We start from the raw sequence: 23188 nt of genomic DNA, 5'->3' as shown, positions 1-23188 counted from the left end.
TGTCATAATCTAGTGATAGATAAAAAGAATCTATTTTTTGAAAAATATCAGCAAATTCCCTGTACATTTATAATTAAAAAATAAAAGAGAAATAGACAATACTAGATGTACCAAAGATATAATTTTTTTTTAAAAATGATATATTAGAAATAGGTAATGTTTTGAATTTCCTGAGATATTACCGCCAGGATGTTAACAGACTGTGAATTTCTTGCTTAATGTCACCATATTTGTGCAAATGGATTCCACTCATCCCCTATGTCATCCCTATCTTCATACCCCTCCTTGGGATTTCATTGATGCAAGTTGTTTTTACCAAATCGGACTCAGTAGATGTGATCTACGTCATTTATTTAGTGAAGATCAACATTTAAATTGCCAAAATTGGACTTTTGTGCATTTTTTTTTGGCTATTAAAAAATCAGTGGTTGTCAAATCATATTTTTTCTTTGAGAAAATACGATCCAAGAGTTGATATTCTTATTAAATCGACAATGCTGAATCCGTCTCTAAGGTCAGATTTGATAAAAACAACTTGCATCATAAAATTTAAGAGGGGTATGAAGATGGGTGATGACATAAGGGATGAGTAGAATTACCAGACTCATATTTGTGACTAAGAGATTGCAAAACTACCACTTGTGGCTAAAGTAGGGTCTCATAGGTTTACACATAGTTAATTAGCTGCATTAGAAAAAGAAGTCTATGTATATTTGTTAATTAATGTTAAATGGTTATTATGATAAACCCCTTGTTTTGAATCCTGCCAACATCCCAGGCCCATGGTTGGTGCAGTACTTCATGGATACTACTGTGATGCTAATCTGCTATTTGAATGTGGACAGGATACCAAAGGAGGTCTTGCACAAGATACCCACAACACTATTGCATAGTTTGGAGGGAATGCCAGACTTGGATTGGGAGAAGCTCATGAAGCTCCAATGTGAGGATGGATCATTCTTGTTCTCTCCCTCCTCCACAGCATTTGCTCTCATGCAAACCAAGGATGAGAACTGCTTGAGATATCTCAGCAAAATCGTCCAAAGATTCAACGGCGGAGGTATGAATGATTGGATACACCATGGGGGTATTGATGAGAGTCCGTTTGGGCCTCAAGTAAAAAAGCTGACCAAGTTCATGGACTCCAAACTTTATATATTAGTACGTACGTAACACAAAGTTTTGGAGTTGGTAACCTTTTTGTTTGAAAGAGAATAAACAAATTTGTCATTTTCAGGGTACGTTTGGGAGTTATTGAAATATATGTGACCAAGTTTATGATCTCCAAGTTTAAAACATTAGGTTCTTACACAAAAGATAAACGAGTTCACGAACTTGGTGATTATCTTATAGGGGTAAAGTTATGTCAACATACACTTTAATTATAAATGTTTTTCCACAATGGAGTGGGCAACTTCTTATATACTTTTTCTACCATTGTTTCTGACCCAACTTTCATGGCCCATTTTGGGGAATACAACATGGGGGTCATTCGGATGGCTGTGAAGGTTATTGATTGCTTCTATTTGATATGCAGTGCCCAACGTTTATCCTGTGGACTTATTCGAGCATCTTTGGATGGTTGATCGACTAGAACGACTTGGAATTGCCCGCCATTTTGAGTCAGAAAGCAAGGACTGCCTGGACTATGTATACAGGTAGTGATTGGGAAGCTTAATTTAATTATTCCATCATACACAACATAATAACTATTGAACATTTAAGCTTGGTCAGACCGATCCGTGTATTGCTTGCTTGACGTGATTGGGATCAACTTATACTCTCTCTCTCAGCCATCTGTTTTTGGAGGTATATGAGGGTACCATGCCTCAATAGGAATGGGCATTGGGGTTAACCTGACAAGCTGTTCATTAGTCCTAAGGCTTGGAAACTTTTTCTTTTTGGTACAAAGCCGGGTCCATGGATCATGCACCTAGTGACCCACTAAGCCAGAAAAACTGAAATGGGCCCTGATCCAACCTCGACCCCATAAACTTGAAACTGGTGGACCTGCATGTGTGGCTTTCGAGTGGCCCAAACTAGTGCAACTAGCTGTGATGAGGTTTGGTCCTTGTTTTTTTCAGGTTTGATCCAAAAGTCGGTCCAAACCTGAGTTAACCATGACCTGGTACCTGTCCACTTCACCCTGTTCAGACCTCTAATTAGTGGTTGGTTTTATTCTCTAGAAAGATATCTTGATCTCTTAGGTCAATCGGTTCAAAAAATTGTAGGGAGTAAATAGGTGGCAGTTTTCCCACCTTATTGGCCTCAACTACTTTTGCCTGAGTTCGGGCCCAACTTCTTCGATGGCTCTTTGCAGGGGCTGTATTTTGGCTCTGCCTGTTTCAGCAACTCTTTGACAGTCCTCTGTCAGTTGCATTAAGACGGCCGGCCCTCAAGTGGTCTGCTCTAAAATCAGCCTCTTTCAGTGCTGTAACCGCCCCCCTACACATTCATTCTATGTCTGGGCACTGAAAGGTGGTTGCTGCTATGATATAGCGCATGTACAGCTGACAGAATTTTCGGCTCTGAAACTTACTAAAGCATAACGTAGAAAAAGATAGTAGTAGTTGGACCTACGGTCACAAATTTCAGTGATAATTTTGGATTTAACGCGATAAATTCATGAAATGTGAAAACTGTGATGAATTCAATTGATCATGATGACATCCATCATTTGACCGGATTTTAGTATTTTTCTTTATTTTTTAGATTATTTTTTATTTTAATTCTTTTTTTTAACAAACTCTTTTGAAATTTTCATGAGATTTTCCTTGCCGAGGAATCCTTGGCAATGAGATACGTGACTATATATGGCTGGACCAGATAGAGCCAACCTTATCTTAGTTGGGTTTTCGATCGAATCCCACCAGGGGCTAATCCTCGGCTTGGATATCAAGAAGGGGGGAGAAAATCACAACGTTGCAGAATAAAAAGACAAGGTCTCTTGTTTTCTTAAAAAACAAAAAAAAAAAAGTAAAAGAAAACTTAACTGATGAGTTTTTCACAGGTATTGGACGGACACTGGGATTTGTTGGGCAAGGAATTCGGAGGTACATGATGTGGATGACACCTCTATGGGATTTAGGCTCCTTAGACTACATGGATATGATGTCTCTGCTGGTAAGTACCATTACCCAAATAATTAGTGTTTTATAGAATAACTAAGTACAATCGCCGGTGAGGGTGCCTCGCCTTCTTCGCTAGGGATGACCATGATTTGTCAACTGAAATGGGACATCCACAAGTCAATCCCTTGCCGCAAGATCGAAGCTTGTTGTACTCCCGGGTGGGCAGGGAAGACCTCAAGGTTATACCAACTGGAGGCCGCCTCAGTGATATAAAAATGCCAAAGGTTCCCTTGGCCTAACAAAAATACAAAAATGGCAGAATCTAGTGGCCATGGTTCACCCAGTTTGCCCATTCTTCCCTACTCTTCCTATACACTGTGTTTGGGAGCCAGTGTTAGAGAGGAGATGAGAGGGGTGAAGATGAAAATGGGAGATGAGAATTGAGTTGTCAACAACATAACATGGATGTAGTTTAAAATGACCCATCTCCACTCCCAACACCAGCTTCAATCTCTCAAAATTGGATTCTCAAACACCTGCAGGAGTTGGTGGTATTAATTACACCGTCATTAAATACCAAACCAAGCAAACTTATTGTTTTTAAATGTCATTTCTTGAGTTTTTTTTATTTATTTAATTGCCAAAAGATAAAAGCCAAAAAGGCTAGAAAACTGGTGATTACATCATCTCAGAGCAAAGTAAAGCTGATATTTGATTGATGGAACCTACAACATTGACAGTTCTCCGAGGTTGATAGTCAGCTACCTTATTTAGCAAATGTGAAGCATCCAAGATCATGATAATGATACGTTCCATCATAGTGAACCCCATGTACCTTTTTCATGGACTCCACTCTTTCTTTTGGGGGCCAATTTGGGTCCCATGAACCCTATGACAGAATAATGCCAAACGGGTCACTGTTTATGTAGGTACCCCTTTCTTCAACAGTATCCCACATGAAAACTTCTCTAAGATGGGAGGATGGGGGATATGTGAGTGGTGTCGCTTTCCGTCAGTACGTTAATAATAGTTTTCTTTTCAGCTTTTTCTTTGGCCTTCTTGTGCCATTGTTAATAATGCAGTTGATGGTTTTGCAGAGTCCCTTTCATGTACTTCACTTGGTACACTTCATTTTCGTTATCCACTACCTCTTTTTTCATCATTTTGTTTCCCGTTAGCACAGAAAACTTTGTGGTAGAGGCCTGGAGGGCCATTGCAAGCAGAAGTTAGGGCAACTTTCTTATAAGTCTTTCTGACAATGGTCAAATAAAGACTTTTAAGTTAACCTATCTTTTTAAGTTCTTTAAAATTTCTACTCTACCCTAAGTTTTCTAAAATTTCTATTTTACCCTTATCTGGTAAACAGACATAATTCCCCTTCTTACATGTTATGAAGTCCCCTCCACCCACCCTTAAACGTCACCAACTTACGAATAACCAAATGGGTCATAGTTCCAACCTAGATCTTGAATAGATCTCACTCATGTTCTTTGTTTCGGATAACATGTATCAGTATTTGGGGTCAGATCCAACATCAATATATATATATATATATATATATATAATGCAAAGGAAAAAACCAATAGCACATTGGCCGGCCTTTGATTAGTAAAATCCTTGTGGCCCCCCTTGTCGACTGAGGAGTACACCTGGCTTCAACCTTGCGGCAAGGGATGCTACCCATGGGTTTTGAACTTGTGACGTCGGGTCAACTTGGTGACATTAAAAGTTGCCCCTGCTAGATGAGAGAAGCCCCTCTGGGCCAAATCCAAGATAAATATATCTAACTAAAGCATTTAACAATATTTAACTCAAATTAACTAGTTGAGAACAAAGTGGAAAAGGTATCTTTGGTATTTTAAAATATTTAACTCAGGTTACCTAGGTGAGGGTAGGCCTTTCTTTACAAACCTATGACTGATGAAGAATTTCAGGAAAGGTTCAGGTAAAGGGTGGTCTGTGTAAAGAAATTACCCTAGAATTTAAGCATCAAAGTGAGCACATTTTTTCCCAGCCACATTTACAAGGTCTAGGCCCTATTTAGGAGCCTGCACTGGCACCAAAATGTCAAATCCTGGATATCCCAACCAGGATTCGGGAGCCTTTTGAGATTCGCTAAATCTCATGGCTATTTGGGTGCAGGTATTTGTCAACCGGCCTGAGTTGGCATTTGCATGCCATGTACCAGCACCCAAACAACTAACAAAGCCAGGGAGTAGACCAAAAAGCAGTTGAGAAAGGGAGATGAGAAGCAAGATGACAAGGGTGTCTAGCGTTGGAGTAGCCAACTATATATTATACCAATAGAGGTTGTAGCTATTTGAGGGATTGGAGAGATTTGGGGCAACCAAATTTCATCCCATCCCATGAGATTTTCCTTATGCTACTGCACCCCCTTTGGAGTTCCATGTGGAAATTAAACCAAAAATATCCAGAGGGTTTGTGAGGAAACCAGATTTTGTGGGGACTCACCATATCAACCTCCCACCAAGGGTTGTTAAATTGTCCTCAAGGTCTGTCCTCACCCAAAAAAAAGCAGTAAATTTTCTATTAGTGGATTTAGAGTTCCCTCACGACTTTCAAGATATTTCATGTTTGGCTACAAAACTTTGGTGGATGCACATACGACATGGCTCCCACCAGACCCAGGTTTAGATGCATTGGAAACCCACCCTATGGCCCAATTAAATTAAATGTTGGCATATTATTCCTGGTGGACGTACGTATGTTATATAGTGACAATGACCCTTAAGTAAACCAATATGTGTTTTAGATGCATGTACTTTTTATGTTTAGGACCCAGGGTTTTAGATTGATTTGGACACCAAAAGAATGATAGAATTCTGAAACAGACATGATCTGAAATGGAATCCCATTGGTTTAAGATCCTGCCAACTATTTACCGAAACTTTGAACCTAGAGTGGATCGCCAATATCACTTTTTTTAGAACCAAGATGCCCTACCATGTTTTGGCCAATGGTACAAATGGCCAGAGAAAAAAAAGATTTGATCTCTTGACGACCTCAGTCTGGCTTGTACTGTTTTTCTGTTGAAATGAATTGTTTTTCCTCTAAAAATAAAATAAAATTTGAGGGTGATTGTAATGAAAGGGGCACACACACACACACACACACACACACACACACACACACACACACACACACACACATATTAGCTACCCTTATGGGTTCCAGACCCCTTTGTTGAAACTAAAGTAGAGGCCATTTTGTCCAAATCAGATCCCATGGACATGTTCAGAAAGCAAAAAAACAGTAGGAATCCACCCTTAGTAACCCCAAAACTTCAACATAAACAAAGGAAAACATGACGTAAGGGTGAGTTTCTCCTAAACTAAACATTCAAAATAGAATCTGGAGGGACAGATGTGTAAAAAGTTTAAAAGAAAAAATTGAAGTCTTCACTAGGGTGTTTGGAATCCATGAGGGTAGCGAACGTTTCTCCACACAGATAGATGTGTGTGTGTGCACCCAAGGTGAAAGTATAAGCCCTAGAAAAACTAGTTAAACCTAAAAATATATTTACTAAATTCCAACGTAATAAATCAAATAATGGACAAGTAAATGGCCACAGCTAAACAGCCATACAACAGTTACAAATAGATAGCACAAAAGATATTGGAACGTCCAAGAATTTTCTCTGATACTGCCATGACCTAAAAGACAACCTTATTAACTTGGCCCATACAAGCATAATTGTATATACCGTCACATTTTGCTTTTGGAAAAAGTTGCAAGTTTGATTCTTTCACAAGCCATCTCATGCAAAATTACATGCTTGCTATCAATATCCAATATAAAATGGTAAAATTTAAATTTAGGTATATGTGGACATAAATGCTGAGTGCAATATTTAGTGAGCTGAAGAATTTGTGTACCACTAGTTGTAATCTAGCTAAGAACAGTAATAAATTAGTTAATTTTTTGACAGATGTATTTCGGCATTTTGAGAAAGACGGCGAGTTCTTCTGTTTTTCCGGCCAATCTAACCAGGCAATCACTGGGATCTACAACCTCAATAGAGCCGCCCAGCTGATGTTTCCCGGTGAGAAGATTCTAGAAGATGCAAAGGTGTTCTCCTACAAATTTCTTCGCCAAAAGCAGGCAAACAACCAGTTGCTTGATAAGTGGATAATGACCAAAGACTTGCCTGGGGAGGTAAATTACGCGCGAGCGAGCGAGAGAGAGAGAGAGAGAGAGAGAGACCAAAGAAGATCAACATCAATACTCATGAAGATCAACAAAACGTTGAACCCATGAACCGAACAAAATAGAAAACAAAACTAAAATATAGAAAAAACAAAAGCTAAAGAAAAAGAAACTACAGACAGCTAGCAACAAACAACAAAGCCAGCTCAACCAGGATCCGCTGGATTAGAAGAGAGAGAGAGAGAGAGAGAGAGAGAGAGAGAGAGAGAGAGAGAGAGAGAGAGAGAGAGAGAGAGTTCTGACTCCTATATGCTGGACCAAGATCAAAGTTGGGCTTCATTGGGGTTTAGGCCCACTTTGGTTCTGAAACTTGCCCTGTAAATTTAATAGGGCTGGTAAACGAGCCAGACGAACCAAAGAGAGGATGTTCAATCTCTGTTCATTCTTGTGTCAAGTTGATCTACGTTCGAGCTCATGGTGAGCTCGAGTTAAGCCGGTCGAGCTTGAGCCTGCTTGTTAATAAAAAATAATAGAAATCGGACACTAAAACTACCGAGTCAGGGTCAAACTGACTCATTTACGAAACATGTTCATTGTTTCAAAGTTGTAAGCAATAAGTTTTGAAATCTAAACTTACTGCTTCCAAGTCTAAAACCTGTGCTACATGATGTAAAATATATTTATTACTTGTTAACGATCGAGCCTATATAAGTTGAGCCGAACCAAATACTCATTCTTCATATTCAGCTTGCCGAGCTTATTTTGAGTTCAAATAAGCTCTTTACCAGTCGAACACAAGCTGAGCCATGAGCTGCTCATCTCATTTCCTAGCCGTACCATAATTGGTTCCACGTTGGGAATGTTGATTACCATTGAAAATGAATTGGATCTATCCACGCTCACATCCATCTAAGATAAGTTGTGTGCATGTGCCTCAACAGAATGGGATGGATGTTACATGTGCATAGAGTTGTTAGGGCAGCTTATGTGAAATTTAGACCCAATCCAGTATATGGGTCCACCCAACTACGATTAGTTGGGTCTACCAGACCAACTTACTATTGACAGCCCTAAAGATATGTTGGAGAAACAAACCTATCAGCTCATGGCTTCGCTTTGTTTAGCTCATGAAAAAACTCACTCGGACTCAAAATATGAACTGGTTCAAAATATGAACTGGCAAGCCAAGCCCAAACCAGTTCATTTAAAATGAATCACATAGAGGCAGGGGCGTAGCTAGGATTCATGGGGGGGGGGGGGGGGGGTAGCAAAAAAAAAAAAATTTTGTTGTGATAGTCTGGGGTTCGGGGGCAGCGTCCCCGATTTTTTTTTTGAGATAAAATAAAAAATGGCTACAATTATTAATAAAAGTCTATTTCATATGGACAAATCAAACTATTTGCTGCAGTCAGGGCTGGGCTAGGACTGGGCTACAAAATGGATAAAAATCTATTTCATATGGAATCAGGGCTGAGCTTTTAATTTTTTTTTTAACTGGGCCGGGAGGCAGGACTGGGCTACAGCCCAGTTCTGCCCCCCCCCCCCCCCCCCCCCCCCCAGGCTCCGCCTATGCACAGAGGCAAACAAGTCAACTCCAAGCTAATGAGGTTGATCCCATTCCCGAGGTGAGCCTGAGCTCGGTGTCGGCCTAAATTGGCTGAGGTTGAATAGTCCAAGCCCAGCTCGATCGGTTTGTTTGGTAGCCTATGTTATGGATACGGCTACAGTACAGATACAAGAAGACAGCCAAGTCTCCAATATGATTAATATATCTATTATAGATATAAGGGGATACAAAACGGTAATCAAAATGGAGCATCCTCTTGCGTGGCCAGTGGCCTGGTTGTGAAGGCATTGAGATGAAGGTGCCGGTTCAAACCCCACTTCCCACTTGGGGTTTGCCTCTATTAAGTGGCTGGTTGTTGGCTAGGGATGGCAGTGGACTGAGGGAAAACGGGGTGGAGCCTCGCCTTGCCCCGTTTGGATCCAGGGATGGAAGACATGAATTAGGGATGGAGGCAGGGATGAAGGTTAAAATTAAAACCCGTGTGGGGATGGAGGTGGGGATGGGCCTATGCTTTCTCCCGCCCCGTCCGGTCCGCGATCCCCATTAGTAAAATAACTAAAATGCCTTTAGGGATGGCAGTGGATTGGGAAGAAATGGGGCCCGCCCTGTTTGGACTGGGTATGGAGGACATCAAACAGGGATGAAGGTTGAAATCAAAACCCTTGCAAGAATGGAAGGCAAAATTTTGAGACAGGGCGGGGGTGAAGACCTTGTCCCCCGCCCTGGAGACCTTGTCCCCCACCCCCGCCCACTGCCATCCCTATTCTTGGCGAGAGTTCCTCATCATAAAGAAAAAAAAAAGATCCATGTGACATAGTTGCCAGAGGTACCGATAGCTAAAAACAGAGAGTGCTGGTAGCCTGCTAATAAGTAATTAACAACTCATCCTACGCTTGCTGGTAAGAGCAGCTAGTGCAGGTCACCTCTTGTGTTGGGAAGTTGCAAGTTCTAATCCCAATCATTTGTATAACTGGTAGGGGTCTGCCTAACCCCAACTTGCTTTTCAAAAAAAATAAAATAAAAATTTAATGACTCATCCACACGTGCAGGTGGAGTATGCACTTGATTTCCCAATGTATGGAAACCTTCCCCGAGTTGAGACGAGACTTTACTTGGATCAGTATGGTGGTGAAAAGGACGTATGGATTGGGAAGACACTCTACAGGTTGGTCTCTTTAACTTTCTTTCTTTTTATAATGACGAAGTTCCCCGCCTACAGGTAATCTCAGCGTGGGGAGAGGGGATCCAGAGAGCGCGGCTAAATACCATGGCTATTTGACACAGCCAATCACATGACAGCATTTTATGTGAGGCCTGCACTCTAGCTGTGGGCCCCATGCAATGCTGGCATGTGATTGGCTAGTGTCACATAGCCATGTCACTTAACCGCTTCTTTGATCTCAACTCGCGTGGGGACATGTTCACTTGACACCTTGTGACACTAAAACACTAAATGGACAAATTTGCTTTGTTGGTGAAAATAAGAGGAAATCCTCGATCAGCATTAAAAAGAAATATATTAACATAATTTTATAACACTAAAATACATATAAGATTTGTTTGGATTTCTTGCAATAAAATCTTGAGAAATTTCTGTTTTTTGTGACATGGATATAATCATGGAGACAACTGTTCTTTTAATGGTGGCCACGATGAGTAGCCTGTATCCATGTGGATTGGTGTGATCAACACAAGATCTAGACCTTGGATCACTAACCCCACTCTCCTCAATGGTAACTTTTGTGGCCCATGTGTTATCATAAGATTTGGACCCACCCGAAATCTGGACTCCTCCTTTTGGTGATTGACAATCCAGATGGGGAATCAAGAAAAGCTGCTGTCTTTCACTGAGCACGTACAATAGGTGGAGGTTGGATCCGGTTTAATGTGCTGCTGAACCTGACTACCCCTCTATCTTTAGGATACAACCTGTCAGCTGTGGGGCTTAACAGCAGATGGAGGGTGATCAGGTGCAGCAGCACACCAAAAGTGTGCAATCACACAAATAGGATGGGGGAAGGGGTGTCGGTCTGACATCGGGTGCAATATGATTGGGGACTGGGCCTGTCAGTTGTGGACCCAAGGCCTGATGAAGGGTAATCAGGTGCTTAATGTACAAATATTTGTGCAATCATATTGCACCTGATCTTTTCACTTGGTCTGACTTTATTTCCATGGTATTACCTTCCACATTGCACAATTTGAGTGTGCCGTTATACCTGACTGCCCTCAATATGCTGCTGGACCCCACAACTCACAGGCTGTCAGGAAAGCAACACACTCAAATTGTGCAATGTGATTGCACCTGATCTATCGTCCTTGTTGTAGTCCATTTCCTTGCAGCCCCTAAACTGGATCCTGCTTGATATAGACTCAGACCCAATATATCGTATGTTTAGGTCGAACTTGGATTCAGAGCCACTTGGATCCAGACTGACTCCACCTTCTTGACCGGTTGTGATTTGAATTAGACAACTCATTTGGCACAAAGAATTAGAATTGATTGTAGGCAAGAATATGAATGTTTTTTTAGGTTAATGACAAGGAACATGTCCAGGAGCTCAGGAGGGCACAGTTTACCTGATAGGGACATTCATTAATGTCACCAACTTAGTTTTTTATGACGATAAAATGTCACCAAGTTGAAGAGATGTCACGAGCTCACAACCCGACACAAAGCCAAAAGTTGTGTCACTCTCTGATGGGCAAGCAAGACCTAGGGTTTTTTCACCAATGAGCCTGGTTTTCCCCAGTTATCCAAAAGAGGAACAAACCCATGGTGTCAAATCTGTTTGAGTGAGGTCCTCGAGTACGAATCCTATCATTTGACATAGGATGGGTTCCAATATTCTACGTTCAATCCTAGCAGTGCAACCAATGGTTAGGATTGGTGCATATTCTCACCTGAATGTAGACTGAGCTTAACCATCCAGATGCATCAGCTGGACGGCTAGGATCAACATAGGAAACGGTGTATCCTATGTCTAAGTATGGGATATTTTTTGGGCTCCTCTGCTTGGGGGTTGAGTAAACCATGGGTGATGTCGACCCTAGCCCACAAAGGACCCCCACCTGGATTTGTCATGGGCACCAACATGGGGAGTTGAACACGCGACGTCTGAGAAAGCTCTATGGGCGATTATTGCTTTTACGTTGGGCATAATTAATTATATCTTTGCAAATTAACTAAGTAAACTATGATCTAATACTTTGCTTTGCAGGATGCCCTATGTGAACAATGAGACTTATCTGGAGCTTGCAAAATCGGATTTCAACAGTGTCCAGTCTGTTCATCGGTTGGAGTTAAGGGACATCCTAAGGTAGGTAAAGCCATGAAGGGGCTATTGAATGAGCTTGTAACTCTGCATAAATGCCTTTTCTTTTCTCCCTCACATGCAATGGGATCTTTCTAATGAGTTGTTTGAATTATTCGAGAAGGTTTTCTAATGTGAGATACATTCCAAATTGTTGCAGTTTCAGTTTCGAGTTTGGTGGGAATCATAATAACTAGTTTAGTTGTCCAATATCTTGATAAAGCACGAGTCCTGCCTGTAATTGCTTTAATAATGCATGCCATGAGTCTCTCTTTTCGCTTTTTAGTTTATGCATAGGGCTGGTCAATGCACGAGTAGCTTGTGGCTCTGCTCGGTTCGGTTGGTATGAAGCTTGTTAATTAAGCATAAACGAGTCGAGCACAAACAGAAGGTGTCTGTCTTGCTTGACATAATATGAGCTCGTATAAATATATTGTATAGGATCTCTGTGTAATGTGTGTAAGAGAAAACAGTTCTGCACAAATGGTAAGGACACATGACATGCTAAAAGGATGCCCGGTGTTGGAATCCCATCGTGTATTATTTCTTACATGAGCTAGCTCAGGCTCGTCATGAGCTGGGTCTAGAAGTCAATGAGTCGAGACAGAACACCCTCTGTTTGGTTCGTTATACATGCTCAAAAATAAACTCTCGCTCTCTCTCAACCAAACATTCTAGTACTATATATTGGAGCCCGTGTCGCATTTGTCTTCAGCCGTCAATACGAAAGAATTGTGCTTCCCTTTTTTTAGCAAAAAGAATGTCATGCTATAAGAAAATAATTGGGCAATGACTTACAGAAAAGATTGTGGAAATGCATTCCCTTTACATATGTTCTTATGTTAAAATCTAACAATTCGATTGCCATTCATAAGAGTGTGCTTAACATGCTAATTAATGAGAATTTGTCTGGTTTTATAGGTGGTACAAGGAGTGCAAATTGGAGGATTATGGTGTTACCAAGAGGGTGCTATTGCAGGGCTACTTCTTGGCAGCTTCAGTTATCTTTGAGCCCGAACGTGCACCCGAACGGCTGGCATGGGCTAGATCTGTGGCTTTGATGGAAGCCGTGTCTAGGTATCTCGGGGAAGAAAGATCCAGTGAAGATCGAATATCTGGTATCCTTGATGAATTTCAGAGGTAAATAATTAATCAACTCGACTTGTTACTTATGTTCCTTAATGAACTAACAAGATCCTTCAAAGCACAAGCAGGAAGGGAACGTGGGTATGTTCCAAATACAGCCCCAAGTTTCTGAATAAGACATTTGAGGGTCATCCTTCTAGTGAAACTGTCAAATAAGGACCTCAGAGTGATGAACTCAGGTTTACATATAATCAAATTACTAAATTACCGGCATCATATAATAGGATAAGCACAAAAAAGGTAAAAAAAGAAAAAAAAACTTTTCAAGGCAAGGTCAAAATGATATTTCATATGAAACTTAACCATCAAATTAACTTCAGGGTCAGTATTTGACTGTTTCATTCAAGATGTGGGAGCTTAAATGTCTTTTCAGAAACCATGGTCTGGTTTTTGGAATGTCAGGTTGCATGGGCCACGAAATGGATGGTTGACCGCAGGTGTTGGTTTGGGATTATCTAAATTTATCGCAGCTATTATTTGATCAAGTTGTTTATGGGTAAGTCATTCGGGCTTTGGGCAGATGTTAGCTTATTGCCTTCGAAAGTCGCAGAATTTGCGCTCGCTTGACTCCATTGTTGGGCATTGGCGGGAGTACCAGATCGATTAGGAAAACCGTGGAGATGAAAATATTTGGCCTTTACATGGCCGAGTTTTCCGCAATGATCACACTTTAGGTGGACACTATTTTGCCGAATTTTATTTTGATCTGTATTGGTCTGAGTGTTGGATTCGCTTGTGGTCGTCGCCACCAGTTCTTGATTAGTCGTGACCCTAAGATCACGTTGTCTCTCTTCTTGCATAAGTAGTGCGAAGGCTTTAGATATATTTGGTAATGGTGTCATCAAGAGCAGTTGGCTCCTTATGGCACTGTAGCTCTCATTCAATCCCATTAGAAACTGCATAAGTTTTTCCTGGTTTTGTTGTTTATAAATGACCCTCGTTGTTCCTCATGTACATGGCAGAATGGTCATGTATGTGGATAGCTCATCCCAAAAACATTTTACCTTTGTGTAATAGGCTACCATAGAGGTTTGTATATGCTTAGGTTTATGATTTATTGCTGAATTTGGTATATGTGTGGAGCATTCGATTGAGAGAATCACTCACAGATTTTGGTCCATACTTCAGTCCTAGTTTCAGCGTAGATAACGTTTGAGGACAAATCTAGATGTAGACAGTTGAGTAGCCATGATAGTACAATGTTGTTGCATCGTTCTCAGGCAGCAACAAATTTTGTGGGAGAAGTCAGTTTTTTGATGGATCTATCTACGAATCCAAATTTATTTTTTGCAGATAGTGTCATGGTCTTGGCTTGACACCATCTGGTGTAGTTGTTGTCGGCCAATGGTTATGATACTAGCGTCATACCAGGGTTGTCTAAATGATAAAGGAAAAATGGGCTCTCTATCTCTTCAGGATTCTGACTTGATGCACTTTCAATTCTGCTATCTATCATGTCGAGGCATCACCTGAGCACTTTGATACCATGAAGGAAATTAAAGTGAAGAATACAAAAAATATTATTGAATCATTGGGCTTACAATATTAGCAAGATATAGTAGATACAAGATATAGTATATATATATATATATATATATATATATATCGATAATCTGGAAATGTCTATCTTCACATTTGTTTGCTATCGATGTTATCTTCATAGTATAACCAATAATCTGGAGATGTATATCTTCACATTTGATGTGTCTATCTTGACTTTTGACGTTTGATGATACATATCATTTTCTTGATTATCTCGTAAACTCTTTTAGAGACCCTATATCCCCCTACTTATTTTTGTGGTAATGGAGAGGTTGTCATAGAGATTTTCGTTGGCCATTCAAGAGGATCAGATTGGAGCTCTTTCATTTTTTGGATTATCGAGATAATATGTTTCTCACTTATTCTTTGTAAATTGCATTTTTGTTTTCGCCAAGCTGGATTTAAGGTATCTTTCTTTTCTTAAAGACATCTTGAAAGAGTTTGAGGCCTCTGCTGGTATGAAGGTGAATGCTTTTAAATTTTTCATTGTTCCTTTTAATATTGATGCCCTTATAATTTGCAATGTTGTTGGTGTCCTAGGATGGTCTATGTTTGATCTTGCAATTGAATATTTGGGTCTGCCCCTATTTTTCAGAAAGCTAAAGTCGGATATGGGTATACCTGTTATTGCTAAAGTTCAAAAAAGAATTGAATCACAGAAGTCAGAGCTTTTGTTATATTCAAGTAAGATTCTATTGATTCAAAACATGCTAAGTTCTATTCAGTTTTTTTGTCATTGTCCCTAAAACTGCTAGGGTCATTTGTATTTTGGAGTCTATGTTTCATAATTTTCTTCAACAAGAAGGGGCTATAGGGATATGTTATGAAAGCCAAAATTAGAAGGCAGAGTCGGGATTAGGCGCGTAGTGGATATTAATGCAGTATGTTTAGCGAAACTTGCACTTGATGAGTGCTGCAAGAAAATGGTTTGGACCTCATTTGCAAGAACAAAATATCTTAGAAGATATAGTATATGCGGGCTGCCAAAATATCCTAGCAGTTCAAGGATTTGGAAGGTAATTGTCTAGGGATGGCCTCACATTCATATGTTGGTATCGTCAAATGTTAAGGATGGGTCGAGTTCAAGATTTTGGACTGATGGATAATAGCACTACTAATTTCTTTTCTTGATCAACATGAAAAATCTGGGTTGTCAAAAATTAAAACTCTTTCGTTAGTAGGCCTGTGGATGTTTGTTTTTTGTAATGCTCCACCATTTCCTTCCCTTCAAAGTGTCTGGAACTGTGTTTAGGCCTTCTCCACCTCAAATGTTGGGATGTTATTTTATAGAAGGGTAGCTCGAGTGGGGATTTTGTCTCTCGAAAGGAGATTTGGAACTCTATTAGAGTGAATGCACCTGGAAATGTATGGTACAAGTTAATATGGTGAAAGGGAGTTCTTCCGAGAGCATGTTGGGATGCATAATTGGTTTGTTCACAAAGGTTGCTAATGCAAAATAGGCTTTAACCCTTTACAATATTTTTTTAAATTTGTGTTACATGTATTGTAAGAAAGAGGAAGATCACATGCACCTATTTTTTATGTCATATTTCACAGGCAGTATGGCATTATATTTGCAGTAGATTTAAATGGAGAATATTTCCCCACTCTTTTCTTCTTTTATAGCTTTCGTTGTGGGTGTTTATTTCCTATGATCAATCGTGGGTATAGAGATGTTGGGACACAATTTTTTTTATAGTTTTATGAAAGTTTTTGTCTATAAGAAACATGGTGTTGCATGATAATTTAGTGCTCTTGAAGTAATAGATCATACTTAGTGTATGGAATGCCTGTGCAAAACATTTTATGTCCCACAATTGGCTCTAAGAGTCAATCTCCATGATAAAACTATTTGTTGTTAGTGGTCCTATGGTACAACTAACTCTTTCTATACAATCGGGTTCAATTATTCTTAACGTCTCTTCATGGTATATGATGGTTACGATGGTAAACAACTCACACCAGCCCCCATTTGGATAAGACTATCAGTATAAGGTCGGTATAAGGCAATTAACCCCATTTGGACAGTTCACTTGAATGTGAAACTTTAGTTCTAGTGGTTGTGGTTATCTATGGCCTCTATCTAAGGAGATTGGTGATATCTATCTAAATAGATAGTTGCTTACCCGTGAAAGTCTATCTAGAGATAGAGTCGACTCATTTTAGTCTATTTATCTCAACTGCCTTGTATGCATTTGTATCATAAAATAGTGGATTCGACTGCTTCCATCCATGGACGTAGGCCTCAATGGCCCAACCATGTAAATGATTGTCTTTCCCTCTCTCACTCCCTCTCTATCTCTCTTTTGCCTTACTCGATACGCCATCACACCTTCCACATCTCTTCATGGTATCAAAGCAAGAATGACCAGGTCACTACTGTGCCTTCTCTCGAGTATGGCTGTTTTGCCTATTGCTCTCTCTCCCTCTTGCCATGACGATCGAGGAAATCATGTCTCAGTTAACCCCCAACTCAGCTACTCCCAGGGTAGTCATCTATGAATAAACTAATCTAGCTCTCAAGATCACTACTGTGTCACTCAATGATACCAACTATCTATCATGGTCTAAATCTGCCACCCTCTTCTTAAGTGGAAAAGGGAAACTAGATCACGTCAATGAACGTAGACCTGCTCCAAAAATATCTGACTCCTCATTTGATGGATGGGAATCCTCTGAACATCTCGTAATGTCATGGCTTCTCAATTTCATGGAGCCACACATAGCAGAGGGCTTTCTCTTCCTAATCATTGTTGTTGTCATTTGGTCCACTGCCAAAGAGCTCTATAGAGAGCAAAACAACCTTGCTCGACAATATCAACTATCTTAAGAGATCAATGAATAGAAGAAGATGAATTGCCATTTAGTGAGTATTTGGGAACACTGAGAGCCATGTGGGATGAATTGGACTCCTACGCACCATCCTCATATGATGTCATAACCATTCAAAAGTGGAGGGAACAAAATAAAATCTTTAAAATGTTAGCTGGTCTCAGACTGGATTACGAATCCATCTGTAGTCAAATTCTGATGTCGCAAGAGCAACTCTCCCTCAACACTGTTTGCTCCCTGATCATGACCCGTCACCGAATTTTACTTTGCCGGTGATTGTTTCATCCATCTCTTGGAATTTCTCACGATCGCCAGACATATGGTTACTTGCCCCATTGTCAAGATACCATGTGCTCTTGGAGATCATGGTTTTTTTCGCCGGGTATAGTTTAGGAAAAACGTTTTCCTCTACTAGCAGCAAGGTCTCCTTTTCTTCCCTCTCCTCGAGCAACGTCAGCTCCTCTGACATCGCGAGCAGAAGTGGCTGCTCTAGCATATCTGTGCGGGCATGGTGTGCTTCTTCTTCCTTCCTCGGCTCTTTGCACTTGTTGGCGAAGTGTCCAAAGTTACGACAATTAAAACATTGAATGTTGCTGTAATCTCGTAAGCCACCTCCTATGGCTTCCTTCCCCGTAGCATTCCAACGGCCACCTGAGCGCCCCCCGCGCCGTCGACCCGTGCTACGCCCACGGCCACGGCCTCTTTCTCGCGAGGCCGCTTCTGGTAGTTTTCCCTTACCAGAGTTATCACCACCTGCCTTCTTCGGGCGTGCCTCCCACTCCACCTGAGTGTAGAGAACTTGCCCATGTCCGGTTGCCCCAATTGTGGAACGACGCGTTCGTTCCTCAAAGGCCTTGAGTCGGCCCACTGCTTCCTCAAAGACAAGAGTGGAAAGGTCATAGAACTGTTCGATGCCTGCGATGACGGTAATGAACCGTTCAGGGACAGTATCGAAGAGTTTCCTTACAAGTGCGGCGTCATCCAGAGACCCGCCCAAGCTGCTGAATTTTACTGCCATGGTAGACAATTTACCGGCATATTGATCCACGGATTCGTCCTCCTTCATGCGCAGACCATTGAATTCACTCTTCAACGTCTGTAATCGTGCATCTCTAACACGATCGGCGCCAACGAACCTTGTCTTGAGGCAGTTCCACATTTTTTTTGCCGTGGCTTTATTTGCCACCTGCAGCAAAAGGTCTTCCGGTAAGCACTGAATAAGATGCAATTTAGCCCTCTTGTCTTTCTTGACATCAACGGTTGCCCCGGCAGCAGGCTCGATTGCCTCCCAGACTTCTTGATCCTCCATCATTGCTTGAACACGGATTTTCCAGGAGGTATAGTTCGTCAAAGTAAGCTGCGGATATACATACCAGATTGTATTCTGGTCGCTGCTGTCAAGAGAGCTTTTGCCTCCGGTGACTGTCGTCATTAGATTGAATCGGGGGTACTTGGGCATTCAGCAACCTGGCTTTGATACCAGATGATGGATCAAATGAGGTAATGGAGCAGAGGAGGATGATGTGCAAAAAAACTAATCGCACTTTTTTCTCACTCATTTTACTATTGATCAACATGAGATTTTAAAGATGAAAAAACAACAACTGAAACGTAACCCACGATCCCACGTAAGGGAGTGGTTCCAAAAGAAAAACAAAGAAACTACCACCACTAAATTTTTAACATGCTAACACAGTTAGCTACCCACGCACACTTCGTGGAGTTAACTTCCTCCAAAGATGCTGCAAAACACTTTGCACTATATGTGCAGTTAGGAACCTGAACTTAAAGGAAAAGAAAACTGACTCCTATTTTATTGCGCATGATCTTACCCAACAATCACCCCCTAAGCTCGTGCGTGTGCCTGATCTCAATCATCCCAATCCTATCTCGAAGTTCCAAAAATTTGGCTCGACCAAGTGCTTTGGTCAGGATGTCTGCTAGTTGATTTTCTGTTGCCACGAACTCCACTGCTATCTTGCCATCCTCAATGCATTCACGGATGAAGTGATACCTTGTATCGATATGCTTACTCCTATCATGAAATACCGGGTTCTTGCACAAAGCAATCGCGGACTTGTTGTCAATTTTAAGCGTGACTGCCTCAGGTTCCATTCCAACCAAATTGCCGAGTAAACGAGACAACCACACCCCCTGACATGCCGCTGATGTAGCTGCAATATACTCTGCCTCACAAGAGGAAAGAGCTACCACTCTCTGCTTCTGACTTTGCCAAGTGACAGGAGCACTACCATAGAAGAACAACACCCCCGTAGTGCTTTTCCGGTCTTCCAAATCTCCAGCCATATCACTGTCACTAAACCCGGTTAAAACCGCTTGGCTTTCTTCCTTCTTTCTCCCATAAAAACATCCAAGAAAACACGTCCCCGCAATGTAACGAAGAATTCGTTTCACTGCAACAAAATGTTCCTCGTGAGGTTCCTGCATGAATCGGCTCACATAACCAACAGAGAAAGCCAAGTCAGGGCGAGTGTGAGTTAAGTACCGAAGGCACCCAACTATACTCCGGTACTTAGTGGCATCTACGAGTGGTGTAGCACTGATCTTGGACAACTTGAGACGATTCTCCATGGGTACATGACATGGATTGCACCCTGCCATACCAATTTTTTCTAGTAATTTTTTCGCATAAGCAGATTGCCTTAAACCAATGCCGTCCGCACCTTGAACTACCTCAATGCTGAGGTAATAAGATAGACGTCCCAGATCACTCATGCAAAACAAACTCTTCATCTCAAGCTTGAACTTTTCAATCCCATCCTTGTCCGCTCCCGTGATAATGAGATCGTCGACATAGACTCCCACCAACAACATTCTTTCGCCAGACCCACGTATATATAAGCCATATTCCATTGTACTCCTTCTGAAACCCAGGGACACTAAACTTGCATCCAACTTGGTGTTCCATGCTCTTGGAGCCTGCCGCAACCCATACAACGCCTTCCGTAACCGAAGTACCTTGTGTTCCTGTCCAGCGATAATGAACCCGGGAGGTTGCGCCACATAGACTTCTTCTTTTAGTTCGCCATTGAGGAAGGCGGACTTCACGTCCATGTGATGTAAAACCCACCCCTCATGTGCTGCCATCGCAACCAAGAGTCGTACGGACTCAAGACGGGCCATGGGCGCAAAAACTTCTTCAAAATCAATGCCTTGTTTTTGAACATATCCTTTTGCGACCAACCGTGCCTTGTGCTTGACAATCGTACCCTGCTCATCTCGCTTCACCTTGAAAACCCACTTAAGACCAATTGGGCGATGTCCCGCCGGTAAATCCACCATCTCCCATGTGTTGTTTTTGATGATGGAATCCATCTCCTCCAACATCGCCTTGTTCCACCACTCTTCTTGTCTTGCTTCCACGAAATTTGATGGTTCTTCAGCAGACGTGAGAAGTAGCTCCTCAAGATTTTCAGATTCCATTGGTGTTGTTGAATCATAGATATCACTAAGGCTGCGATATCTTTGTGGTTGGCCTGGATCAATGGTGGCATCAAGTTGAGCACCTGGAGATTCAAACGTGGGAACCCCCAAGCCATGAACTGGAGTCGTGGCTTCGGTCGAGTCAGATTCGGATGAATCTGAAGATACCGCTTCCTGCTGAAGCGTTGTATTCCAGCTGCCAACAGTCACAGGCGCTGCTGAATCAAAACCAACAGCCTCCATTTCGCCTCTAACGCTCCACGCGGCTCCATCTCCCCTTTCTTTATGGAACTCGACCGACTCCCATAGACTTGTGCCATCATCCCATTGCCATTTCATGTTTTCTTCAAACAGCACATCACGGCTAATAATTATTTTGCCTCGACGAGGATCGAGTAGGCGATGCGCTTTGCATCCATCTTCAACGCCGAGATAAACCAACTGTTGGCTCCTATCGTCGAGCTTTGTCAAGTGTGAAGTCGCTACTTTCGCATGTGCTAGACAGTCGAACACTCGCAGGTGTCCCAAGTGTGGTTTCTTCCCGGTCCATGCTTCAAATGGGGTTCTCTCCCCCATCGCCTTTGTTGGTAAACGGTTTAGAAGATAAACCGCATGCCTAACTGCTTCTCCCCAAAGTTTGTTGGGAACATTCATACTCTTTAACATGGATCGTGCCATCCCAACCACGGTCCTGTTTTTGCGCTCTACAACGCCATTTTGCTGTGGCGTGTAGGGCGCTGTGAGTTGTCGCCGTATACCCGCTTCCTCGCACACCTCTTCAAATGCTTTACTTAGGAACTCGCCTCCGCGATCAGACCGCAGTGTTTTGATACGTTGTCCACAACGTGTTTCAACCAAAGCTTTGAATTTTACAAACTCCGCACATGCTTGGTCCTTGTTTTTCATAAAACACACTTGCGTCCATCTTGAATAATCATCGATGAGTAACATAAAGTATTTATTTCCTCCACTTGTGGGTGGAGTGATTGGCCCACATAGATCGACATGAACTAGCTCCAGCCACTCCTTGGCTCGGTGTAGCGTCTTTTGCGGGAATGCTCCTCGTGTTTGCTTTCCCACCAAGCATCCGTGGCATAGTTGATTCGGATGCTTGATCGGTGGAACTCCTACTACCATGTTTTTATCAACCAGAAATTTCAAGGCATTGAAATTGACATGACCGAGGCGACCATGCCATAGCCATGCTGGATCTTCCATCTTTGTGAGCAAGCAAACTGGACTTGCTTTTGTCAATTCAACATGGTATAGACGATTTGAGGATCGAGTCACTCTCATGAGCAACTACCCCGTTGCTTTTTCTAACATCTCCAGTTTGCCTTCGTCCAAGACTACTTGGTACCCTATCTCGGTCATTTGTCCAAGGCTTATGAGGTTGCTGCACAACCTTGGAATATAGTAGACGTCGTTGAGAGCCCACTGTGCTCCATTCTTACATTCAAACAAGATTGAGCCCTTTCCCATAATCTGCACAGTGGACCCGTCACCGAATTTTACTTTGCCGGTGATTGTTTCATCCATCTCTTGGAATTTCTCACAATCGCCAGACATATGGTTACTTGCCCCATTGTCAAGATACCATGTGCTCTTGGAGATCATGGTTTTTTTCGCCGGGTATAGTTTAGGAAAAACGTTTTCCTCTACTAGCAGCAAGGTCTCCTTTTCTTCCCTCTCCTCGAGCAACGTTAGCTCCTCTGACATCGCGAGCTTTAGCATATCCGTGCGGGCATGGTGTGCTTCTTCTTCCTTCCTCGGCTCTTTGCACTTGTTGGCGAAGTGTCCAAAGTTACGGCAATTAAAACATTGAATGTTGCTGTAATCTCGTAAGCCACCTCCTATGGCTTCCTTCCCCGTAGCATTCCAACGGCCACCTGAGCGCCCCCCGCGCCCTCGACCCGTGCTACGCCCACGGCCACGGCCTCTTCCTCGCGAGGCCGCTTCTGGTAGTTTTCCCTTACCAGAGTTATCACCGCCTGCCTTCTTCGGGCGTGCCTCCCACTCCACCTGAGTGTAGAGAACTTGCCCATGTCCGGTTGCCCCAATTGTGGAACGACGCGTTCGTTCCTCAAAGGCCTTGAGTCGGCCCA

General features: G+C 42.0%; 1 protein-coding gene across 1 annotated transcript in view; it reads left to right on the top strand.

The window, feature by feature from the left end:
* The window catches only part of GA1 (Terpenoid cyclases/Protein prenyltransferases superfamily protein), a 41531-nt gene that overhangs the window by 8830 nt on the left and 9513 nt on the right, over positions 1-23188 (top strand). Inside the window, exons 6-12 of the mRNA XM_089990656.1 lie at positions 846-1060; positions 1538-1658; positions 3011-3123; positions 7021-7247; positions 9855-9970; positions 12027-12125; positions 13041-13259. Coding sequence (XP_089846782.1) covers positions 846-1060; positions 1538-1658; positions 3011-3123; positions 7021-7247; positions 9855-9970; positions 12027-12125; positions 13041-13259 — 1110 coding nt within the window. The remainder of the gene's footprint in view (positions 1-845; positions 1061-1537; positions 1659-3010; positions 3124-7020; positions 7248-9854; positions 9971-12026; positions 12126-13040; positions 13260-23188) is intronic.

This window comes from Nuphar pumila, chromosome 15 (assembly GCF_984573655.1).
Source record: "Nuphar pumila chromosome 15, dmNupPumi1.hap1.1, whole genome shotgun sequence".
In the NCBI taxonomy this organism is placed as follows: domain Eukaryota; kingdom Viridiplantae; phylum Streptophyta; class Magnoliopsida; order Nymphaeales; family Nymphaeaceae; genus Nuphar; species Nuphar pumila.
Note: the sequence above shows the minus strand (reverse complement) of the source record. Positions and strands in the feature narration are given on the sequence as shown.